The sequence below is a fragment of the Aedes albopictus genome, chromosome 1, assembly GCF_035046485.1.
Source record: "Aedes albopictus strain Foshan chromosome 1, AalbF5, whole genome shotgun sequence".
Taxonomy (NCBI): Eukaryota; Metazoa; Arthropoda; class Insecta; order Diptera; family Culicidae; genus Aedes; species Aedes albopictus.
This window is the reverse complement of record NC_085136.1, coordinates 179,573,090-179,584,852: the sequence shown is the minus strand read 5'-3', so window position 1 is coordinate 179,584,852 and position 11,763 is coordinate 179,573,090. Positions and strand designations below refer to the sequence as shown.

Genomic DNA, 11,763 nt, shown 5'->3' with positions numbered 1-11,763 from the left:
GCCGAGCGCTGAACTAATGTCTCTTCTAGATTGTCAAATTTATGTATTAGTATTTCTTCGTCAAATATTGTGAAAACTTTGAAAAGATTCATAATCGTTTTTTATTTGATTAAGTTTGAATATAAATATTAACTGATACATTGTTTCTGGTAGCTTATCTGAGGACAGTTGCCCTATCTCCGGGAAAACTTCGGAGCTCGCAACTTTCCATTGATCGCCAACGCAGACCGCCTTCTGGCTACTCGTGGGCACTACGTAATCACCACCATGACAAACCCGCTACCGCTATTGGGATACCGGATTACTGCTACGACGGGTAAGTGCTTATAGCCTACAACATCTACGAATCTGCCGAATGCTATTGTTGGACAGTCGAATTCTCACTTTCGCCGCGGGCTACGATGAACCTCGTGAAGAACTCTGTTACCGGCGGGTAATATTTGCCGTAACGTATTATTTTGTGGAATGCGGGCATTTAGTGTGAAGTTGGCGTTAGCTCGCAATGGTCAATTTGTTTTTTCTGCGCCTGGGCGGTGATGCGCATATGTATAGAAATACTTCGCCTGAGTGCGGTGGGTGGCAGCCTCAACTGAACCCAGTTGGGCGGAAAAGGGTGACCCGAGAAAGTGAGCGTCCCTACGAAGGGGAATTAGGCTGGCGAGAAAATCATCGAGACAGTTGAAAGATAGTCGTAAAGAGAAGAAGTGACAAAGATTGGATACTGTTGTCCTTCGTAAATCCGCCACGTTTTGAGCGCAAGAAGTTTGTTTGACCAACCAAAGCCAGTTAGTTACCCGACAGTTGACTGCCAATCGACTGGATACCCGTGACAACCAAATGACAACCCTTGTACCACGACCAACAACGGATTCAGGATTTTGCCGAGCGTCGTATTTCGGCGCAATCCCAAATCTCGTGACCCGTGTCACGACCGACTACACCAGTGGTAAGTGTACACTGACGGCCGATCGGGACAAAGTCCCAAGCAATCGTCACATCTCAGGCGCCCGGCCACCGCAGGTCATCTTCCGGCTAGTCCTCGCCACCATCTCGTCCGTCTCGGATCGAAGCTCGAGCAATTCCACCCCGTGAACATCTCAGGCCGAAGCCATCACCATCTCGGACATTCGTTCAGCGCTCGGCCGTCGAAAGCCGGCCATTTTGGCCCAAAGCACAGGCAAGTTCACGTGTCCGTAGCCACATCGGGTCGGCCAGGTCACCCACGTCCGGCTATCACGATTACGTTTCCTCCGGGCAAAGTCATCACCATCTCGGCTAAACGTTTCACGATAGGCCATCCAAAGTCTGTCCGTTTGGACTGAAGCAAGGGAGCATCCACGCGCCCGAAGCCCCACCAGGTAGGCCTGTCTTCCCGATCCCGGCCGCCCGGCTGCATTTCCTCGAGCTTGGACTGCTCTCCGCCGCTGCCACCGCCACTGCTCCCAGCTGCCACCGTAGTTGCTTCGCCGTTCGCCACCGAAGATACCACCCCGCCACTGAAGCTACCAGCATCGCCCGTGAAGACGAGTGTCTACTCAGGTTAGGTTCTTATACGGATCTTCAATAAACCGTTCAACCGAGAGTATTGCGAGTAGTTAGGAATCAGCACTCTGAAAGCTCCCATTTCATCCATTCGCCCTGAGACCCGGATCCAGAAGCAGCCGTGAGCGCCCACCGTAGACTGCCGTTGGCTTAGACCAGCAGCCTGGGGATTTGGGCCTGTTTTCCTTCGAAACCGAGCCGATCGGTTTCCCGCAAAAGACGCCCCTGTAGAAAGCTAATTGTATCTCGACGTGCCGACAGGACTGCCAGCAGCTCCAAATACAACATATAGAGCCAACATTCCAGCATCCGGATTATCTCAAACCATTGTCGTCGCTGTCTTCCAATCATCCTCCGGCCGCGATCGTCGATGCCTCAATCCACTACTAACCGGTCTCCCACCGAAAGTTCTGAACGGGATCATAATATGATGATCGGGACATATTTCAGGCTAGAAGAAGAATATTAATTATGAGAATAAAAGAAATCAATAAACTTGTTTTACCTTTACCGATTATTAAAAAGCTAATTTTTTTTTTGCTAGAATAATGAAGCTCCGAATTGTTCCTGTTTATTTTCCGTTGGCAAGAAAAAAAGTGTTTATCAAAGGTTGCTATGGATGAAATAAGTCGTCGCGTTATCTGGGGCACAGATACTGTCAAATTAGTTTATAGCATCCGCCATTATGGCGAGCGTGGAAAGCTGGATTGGACATTGAACTAAAGTGCAAGTGCAAGTGATTAACCTTCGCGTACCCAACGTCTATTTCGGATGATTTTCGAATCTTGAATCAGCTATGAAAAAGGCATTTCCGAACCGATTTTTTTTAAAGTCAATTGCATTCGATCCAGGTTTGTCCAAATTGTCAAGGACTACCATACGGAACCGGTTCACCCATCCGTTCCGGAGTTATTCCAGATTCCGTTGGGGTCATGACCGGCCGGAAAATGACTTATTAATGTATTTGACTCTGGATCTATAGTTATTTTGGAAATTTGCACATATTATACGTCAGGAATACAAAAACTATATAACTGCAAGGAACCATTGACTTGAAATGACACAATCAAGCAGTTTCATGAACCGGATATGTCCCGGGTGCCCCCAGGGATGTGGCCAAAGTGGCCATTCTAGCAACATTGTCAGAATCATTCATGCGGCACCTCGAACTTCATGATTTGTCAAAACATGAAGAAAAATAGTCCTTCCATGCTCCTAAGACCCCTCGGGAACGGACTGGTCATACCCGGAATGTTCCGGGTGCCCCCTGGGAAGTGACAAAAGTGGTCATTTCCACAATGTGATCGAAATCAACCGTGCGACACCTCTAACTTCATGATTTGTTGAAACATAAATGAAAATAGCACTTCTAGGCCCTCATGGCCACTTGGGACCGGTCTGGCCATACCCGGAATGTTCCGGATGCCCTCAGGGAAGTGGTCATTTCTCAAACATAGTCAAAATCAGCCGTGTGACACCTCAAACTTCATGATTTGTCGAAACATGCAGGATAATAGTCCTTTTATGCTCCCATGACCCCTTGGAGTGGTTCTGGCCACACCCGAAATATTCCGGATGTCCCCAGGAGAGTGGCCAAATTGGCCATTCTAGCAACGTTGGTCAAACCAATCGTGCGGCACCTCAAACTTCATGATTTGTCAAAATGTGAAAGAAAATAGTCCTTCTAAGCTTTTATGAACCCTCGGGAACGATCTGGCCATACCCGGAATGTTCCGGGTGCCCCAGGGATGTGACAAAAGTGGCCATTTCCTCATTGTTATCAAAATCAGCCGTGTGACATCTCTAACTTCATGATTTGTTGAAACATAAAGGAAAACAGCCCTTCTAGGCCCTTATGGTCCCTTGGGACCGGTCTGGCCATACCCGGAATGTTCCGGATGCCTTCAGGAAAGTGGTCATTTCTCAAACATTGTCAAAATCAGCCGTGTGACACCTCAAGCTTCATGATTTGTCGAAACATGCAGGATAATAGTCCTTTTAGGCTCCTATGACCCCTTAGAGTGGTTCTGGCCACACCCGAAATATTCCGGATGTCCCCAGGAGAGTGGCTAAATTGGCCATTTCCGCAACGATGGATAAATCAATCGTATGGCACCTCAAACTTCATGATTTGTCAAAATGTGAAAGAAAATAGTCCTTCTAAGCTCTTATGACCACTCAGGAACGATCTGGCCATATCCGAAATGTTCCGGGTGCCCCCAGGGATGTGACAAAAGTGGCCATTTCCACATTGTTATCAAAATCAGCCGTGCGACACCTCTAACTTCATGATTTGTTGAAACATAAAGGAAAACAGTCTTTCTAGGTCCGCATGGTCCCTTGGGACCGGTGTGGCCATACCCGGAATGTTCCGGATGCCCTCAGGAAAGGTGTCGTTTCTCAAACATTGTCAAAATCAGCCTTGTGACACCCCAAACTTCATGATTTGTCGAAATATGAAGGATATCAGTCCATTTAGGTTCCCATGACTCCTTAGAGTGATTCTGGCCACACCAGAAATGTTCAGGATGCCTCCAGGAAAGTGGTCAAAATGGCAATTTCCACAACGTTGGTGAAATTAATCGTGCGGCACCTCAAACTTCATGATTTGTCCAAGCATGGAGGGTCCTTCTAGGCTCTTATGACCCCTCGGGAACGACCTGGCCATATCCAGAATGTTCCGGGTGCCCCCAGGAATGTGACAAAAGTGGCAATTTCCACAACGTTGTCAAATTTAACCATGCCACACATCAACCTTCATGATGTTTAGGCATAAAAAATAGTCATTCTAGGCCCTCATGGCCTCTTGGAATCGGTCTGGCCATACCCGGAATGTTCCGGATGCCCCCAGGCAGGGAAGTGGTCAAAATGACCATTTCTACAAAGTTGGTCAAATCAATCGTGAGTACCTATAACTTCATGATTTGTTGAAACATGAAGGAAAATAGTCCATCTAGGCCCTTATGATCCCTTGGGATTGGTCTGGCCACACCCGAACTATTCCGGAAGGCCGCAGGGAAGTGGTCATTTCTGAAATATTGTCAAAATCAGCCGTACGACACTTGAAATTTCATGATATGTCGAAACATGAAGGAAAGCAGTCCTTCTAGGTTCCCATGACGTCTTGGATACACTCAAAATGTTTCGGATGTCCTCACTCCCTCAACTTTGGTCAAATAAATCGTACTACACCTCAAAATTCAAAATTTTCCGAAAGATTAAGGAAAATAGTACTTCCAGGCTCCCATGCTCCGCCATATCAACAATGTTATCAAAATCAACCGTGCGATTTCTAACTTCATAATTCGATGAAGCAATGAAGTTATTCTGGAGAACTTCAAGCATTTGAAACTTAACCCGAAATGTTCGAGATGCCATCTTTACAGTGCTGTAGTTTTTTTTCGAAAAATAAAAAAGAATAAAGAAGATTGAGAGCAATGAGTATTCGGGATCAATCTGGTTGCATAGAATATGGTTCGAAGAATTCACAAAAATGGTGATGATTACAGTGTTGACAGCATCAATCGTGAAATTGAGATGTAAGATATTTGAGACATGAATAGAATGTTGTATTTGAATTCAGGATGCCGGGTAAATTACATAACTTCAAAAATAACGTTAATTGTTAAACTTTTAAATTTTGATATTTCAATCGTTTGCAACATTCATTTTTCTTCGCTAGCCCAGCATTTGCAAAAAAATGTTTGCATAATTCCGCTTGTTCCATCTTCTCTACAAATTACCTTGAGACATGAGGAACATTTAGTATGAATTTTCACAACCTTGGATCGGCATCAGTAAAAAACCTTTTTTTCGAACGGATACGAATCTGAAATCAGGATGCAAAACCCTCTTCTGTAAACCCTTATAAAGTTAGTAAAACATCAAATTAGTAGTATAAGAATGGGTTTTGCATGTAATGTTTGAACATTTGAACACTTATACCGCATTCAGTTCACCACTGGACTGCGCACTCAGTCTTCATAAGTGTGAAAACATAAATAAAAATGTGCGTTTGCATTAAATCAATTTGATGTCTTCGGCGCACTATTTCTACGATCTATGCTGAATAAGTGCCCTGAAGACACCAAGTTGATTTGTTGCAATCGTGTACTTTTATTTGCGTTTTCACACTTGTGAAACTAGTGCGATAGTCCAGTGGTGAACTAAATGCGCTATATAACAATTGGACAAATTATCGTTACTCGAACACATAAAAAAGTATTTGTCAACGGAAGATAGTTACCATACATTTCCTCATAACTTTTCAGATAAGCGGAAATTTTATCGATTACATTGCTTGACAAACCGAAAGGTTTTTATCGTTGTTTTGCGTGTTCAAGGGTCAACTCCAGTCCAGAAATTTACGTTTCAAGCCAGTCCAGAAATTTACGCTTTCTGGTTTTATCGTTGCGGTAGTAATTAGGGTTGGCTGCTGTGTACAGAAAGTATGCATTCGATTCTGCGTTTACTTGCGACACCACCAACTTATTACAAACCAGAACCACATTCGGCTTTGGCGTCAATAGTCTAAGCGTCAAATACTCTGTCTTAGGTCTTCAGGATGATTATTCTCATAGCATCATGTACTTTGAGATGTCGCAAGATTGATTTCGACACGTTGTGGTAAGGCGCTGTCCATAAACTACGTAGACTCAATTTTGGCAATCTCAGATACCCCCTCCCCATTGTAGACTTTCGTCCATACAAAAATTTCGAAATTTGTATGGACCGTAGACTTTGAACAGACCCTCCACGTCCCCCCTCCAAGTCTATGGAGTTTATGGACAGACCCTAATACCTAAGGTAATGTTATCCTCGACGATTTCCTCACGGGGCATACAGGATATTTCTAGCAATGAAGAGATCAAGACTAACTATGTTCTTTTATGTTTTGACAAATCGTGAAGTTCGAGGTATCAAACTATTGGTTTCCACAACCTTCCAGGGGACATCTGGGACATATCCGGTGTGGCGAGGTTGTTTCCAAGGGACCTTGGGAACCTAGAATAGCTATTTTCCTTCATGTTTCGACAAATCATTAAGTTTGAGGTGTCGCACGGTTGTTTTGATCAACGTTGTGGAAATGGCCATTTTGACCACTTTCCAAATATTTCGGGTCTGGCCAAAACCACTCTAAGGGGTCATGGAAACATAAAGGGACTGTTTTCCTTCATGTTTCGACAAATCATGAAGTTTGAGGTGTCACACGGTTGATTTTGACTATGTTTGAGAAATGACCACTTCCCTGAGGGCATCCGGTCCGGAACATTCAGGGTATGGCCAGACCGATCCCAAGTGGCCATGAGGGCCTAGAAGGACTATTTTCATTTATAATTCAACAAATCATGAAGAAAGAGGTGTCGCACGGTTGATTTTGACAACGTTGTGGAAATGGTAATTTTTTTTTCACATCCCTGGGCACCCAGAACATTCCGGGTATGGCCAAGTCGTTCCCGAAGGGTCTTTAGAGCTTAGAAGGACTATTTTCTTTCACATTTTGATAAATCATGAAGTTTGAGGTGCCGCACGATTGGTTTGACCAACGTTGCTAGAATGGCCAATTTGGCCACTCTCCTGGGGACATCCGGAATATTTCGGGTGTGGCCAGAACCACTCCAAGGGGTCATGGGAGCATAAAAGGACTATTATCCTGCATGTTTCGACAAATCATGAAGTTTGAGGTGCCGCATGAATGATTCTGACAATGTTGCTAGAATGGCCACTTTGGCCACATCCCTGGGGGCACCCGGGACATATCCGGTTCATGAAACTGCTTGATTGTGTCATTTCAAGTCAATGGTTCCTTGCAGTTATATAGTTTTTGTATTCCTAACGTATAATATGTGCAAATTTCCAAAATTACTATAGATCCTACTATAGATTGAATTTGAAACATTGTTCGACGACATTTCCCTCGCTCTCGAAACATGGATCGAGATGCTGAACCAAACGAATCGTAACCAACAACCGATTGTGGTTCAACCGTCGCTTCCTCGTGCCATTCCGCATTTCGATGGCAAATACGAGCAGTGGGAAAAATTCAAAGTCATGTTTAGGGACGTGGTCGACAGATCGAATGATCCGCCACAGATCTACCATTTGGAAAAGGCTCTAATTGGGGACGCAGCTGGCATAATTGATGCAAAAACCATCGCAGATGGCAATTATGACCATGCATGGGAAATTTTAGCAGAAAGGTTTGAAGACAAGCGACGAATGGTTGATCATCACATCTCTGGGCTACTCAACATGAGGAAAATGTCGCAAGAAAGCCACTCTGAGTTAAGAGAGTTGGTCGATTCATGTGTTGGTCATGTCGAAAATTTGAAACATTTGGGTCTAGATTTTACTGGGGTATCAGATACAATCGTAACGCACATCCTATCCAATGCGTTGGACGATGAGACAAAGAAGTTGTGGGAATCCTCGGTCGCCCATGGGGAATTGCCTGAATACGGGGACACTGCCAAATTTCTGAAAGGTCGCATTTCCGTACTTGAACGTTGTCAAAAGTCCACTAGTGATAGTAAGGTCAAACAATCCGCGCGTGGTGCAACCAAAGGACACGTGTCCGGCAAGCAGTCGTTGAACGTGAAGGTGAACGTGGTGTCATCAAGCAGCTGTGAGTTCTGTGCAGGAGACCATCTGGCGTTCAAGTGCTCTATGTTCAACGGATTATCGGCGGAAAATCGATTGAAGATAGTGCGTGATAAACAGGTGTGCTTCAATTGCTTGCGACGTGGTCACCGAAGCGGAGAATGCAAATCGAACAAGACGTGTTCGAAGTGTAAGCGGAAGCATCATACGCTGCTCCATACAGAAGGTGGTTCAGTGCAAAATTCAAGTTCCAGCAATTCCAGTGTGACAGATCAGCAGCAGGTTCCAAAGCAAGCGGCGCAGCCAGACAACACAAATGTTCCGGGTAGCAGTACACCTAACACCGTGGCTTCGAATGTGGTCGAGAAGCCAATTTCGCAAGTGCTGTTGCTGACTGCAATGGTCAACGTTTTGGACAAACATGGAAAACCGCAATCATGTCGCGCTCTTTTGGATAGTGGGTCCCAGGTCAACTTCATCTCGGAGGCGATGTTGGAAAAGCTGCAAGTGGATCGAGAAGAAATCGACATTCCTATCACCGGAATCAACAGCGTCAGATCCAGCGTTCGACAAAGGGCGAGGGTGGAGGCTCGTTCGAGGCAGAATGGTTTCAAGATGGAGTTGGATTGCTTGGTCTCGCCGAAGGTAACAGGAAACCTGCCGACCTTTGAGGTTGACGCTGCTACATGGAACATTCCCGCTGGAATCCAGTTGGCAGACCCTACGTTCTTCCGTCCAGGACAAGTGGATTTGCTGATTGGAATGGAATGGTACGACGATATACTCAAGGCCGGTCGTCTGAAGCTATCAGAAGATCTGCCTACGCTCCGAGATTCGCAATTTGGCTGGTTGGTTGGTGGAAAATATGCTAGTGCTTTTTGTGGAACAATTGTAAACTCTAATGTGGCAACACCATCAAGTGACTCTTTAAACGAACTGATGCAAAAGTTTTGGGAAGTGGAAAGTGTTTCCAGTGAGAAGTGCGTGAAGACTGAAGCTGAACAGTGTGAGCAGCATTTCCAGTCTACGGTTCGTCGAAATGAAGATGGTCGATACGTAGTACAGTTTCCACTTCGGGAATCAATCAGCCAGCTTGGAGATTCGAGACCAATGGCGCTGAGGAGATTCTACGCACTGGAGGAAAAATTGCAGAAGAACCCGGACATTAAGAAGCAGTACGACGAATTCGTGGATGAATACGAGCAGCTTGGACATTGCAAGGAAGTGCATGAAGCGGAAGATCCTGTTGGTTTGCAGAGATGGTATCTACCGCACCACGCGGTACTCAAGCCGTCGAATACGACTACCAAGTGTCGCGTCGTGTTTGATGCATCGGCAAAGGTTGGTGGAATGGCATTGAACGACGTGATGATGGTTGGCCCTACAATTCAACCTGATTTGCTGACGATCATTTTGAAATTTCGTATGCATCGGTATGTGCTAAGCGCTGACATCGCTAAGATGTATCGGCAAGTGTTGAAGGACAAGTGTCATACTCCACTACAACGCATTTTCTACAGGAAGAAGCCCAACGAGCCACTGCGAGTCATGGAGCTTCAAACTGTGACGTACGGTACAGCTGCAGCACCATTTCTGGCCATTCGTGCGCTGTATCAACTGGCAATTGACGAGACAGCAGAATATCCTTTGGCAGCGGAACTGGTGAAAAAGATGTTCTACGTGGACAACGTACTTTTTGGTGGAAACAATTTGGTAGAAGTGAGAGGCCTCCAACGAGAGTTGATTTCGCTACTGCAACGCGGAGGTTTTCATCTACACAAGTGGGCTGCAAACAATGAACAACTCCTGGACTCTATTCCTGAGGAGGATCGAGATAAACTGGTGAAGATTGAAGACTCTAGTGCCAATGAGGTAATTAAGACCCTTGGGCTTATGTGGGATCCGGTCGGAGATGATTTTCTGTTCCGGGCACAATCTGACTGTAACAATCCAGCACCGATAAAACGGCAAGTTCTGTCAGTTATAGCAAGGCTTTTCGATCCCCTCGGCTTGTTGTCACCAGTAATCGTTCTCACAAAGGTTTTGATGCAGAAGCTGTGGAAGAACAAAATGGATTGGAATTATCGGCTGGATGAAGAGCTACTCGACGACTGGAGATATTTTTTTGAACGCGCTGCCACTTGCAGAGGACTTCCGAGTTCCTCGGCGGGTAATTTCGGAGGAAGCGGCAAGTATTGAAATCCATGGATTTGCAGACGCGTCAAATACAGCCTACGGAGCATGCGTGTACCTGCGTGGGTCGGTGCATTCCGATGGTACTGCGAGTTCGAGCTTAGTTACAAGCAAGTCAAAAGTCTGTTCCATAACGCCTATGTCCATCCCGCGCAAGGAGCTGATGGCAGCTCTACTCCTGCATCGATTGGTTAAGAAAGTGGTTGACGCAATGGAATTGGAACACGTTCCGGTTACTCTCTGGTCCGACAGCCAGGTGGTCATTGCGTGGCTAAACAAGCCGTTGGACTGCCTGCAAGTATTCGTGAGGAATCATGTAGCCGAGATGGCAATCAGCAGTACCTACTTCGCACGTAAGAATATCCGAAAACACACCTGGCGACACCCGAGTGGTGACACTTGCTCCCAGATAGACCACGTGCTGGTCGACGGGCGACATTTCTCGGACGTCATAGATGTGAGGTCCTACAGAGGCCCGAACATCGACTCGGATCATTATCTTGTAGCCGCTAAAATTCGGGCGCGATTATCCAGCGTCACGAGTTCAAGAAACAACAGGACGATGCGTTTCAATATCCAGCGCTTGTCAGCCGAAGGGGTTGCTGCACAGTACCATCAGAAGCTAGACGAGAGGATAGGAGAGACCAACGGATCTGGTGATGTAAACAGCTTGTGGGGAAGTATCCACGAAGCAGTGACAACAACAGCGCAAGAGGTGATTGGTACCGCTCAGCGACGCCAACGTAATGGTTGGTTTGACGAGGACTGCCAACGAGCGACGAACGAAAAGAATGCCGCCAAAAGTCGAATGCTAGTGGCCGGTACCCGGCAGAACAGAGAGCGGTACAGGGTTGCAAGAGCAGAAGAGAAACGAATCCACCGCAGAAAAAAACGGCAACACGAAGAGAGTGTTATTGCTGAAGCGCAGGAAAGTATGGACAGGAACGATATGCGGAGATTTTATGCAACTGTCCATGGCGCGCGGCACAAGACTGCGCCAGTGCCCGCCATGTGCAATGACCGGGAAGGAAATTTGCTGACAGACAAAACAATGGTGGCAGCCAGGTGGAAGGAGCACTTCGAAGATTTGTTGAATGGTAGCAGCGAAGGAGCACCCAGGAATAGGATTAACATAATGGATGACAGTCAAGCAGTGGAACCACCAACACTGGATGAGGTTAAAAAGGCCCTTAAAGAGCTGAAGAACAGCAAGGCTGCTGGGAAGGACGAGATCCCGGTCGAACTTCTTAAGCACGGAAGCGAGCAGCTACATCAATCAATCCACCAGATTATTATAAAGATTTGGGAGGATGAAGAATTGCCCACCAGTTGGTTGGATGGCCTCATATGCCCAATCTACAAGAAAGGGCACAGACTGGAGTGTGCCAATTACAGAGGGATTACCCTTTTAAATTCGGCGTATAAGAT

The 11,763-nt window shown here is 46.0% G+C and overlaps 1 protein-coding gene across 1 annotated transcript; it reads left to right on the top strand.

Moving 5' to 3' along the window:
- Positions 1-7,482: 7,482 nt before the first annotated feature.
- LOC134290027 (uncharacterized) lies at positions 7,483-10,341 on the top strand. The gene has a single exon (XM_062856966.1). It carries the CDS (start codon positions 7,483-7,485, stop codon positions 10,339-10,341), a length of 2,859 nt encoding a protein of 952 aa, XP_062712950.1.
- The last annotated feature ends 1,422 nt before the right edge of the window (positions 10,342-11,763 follow it).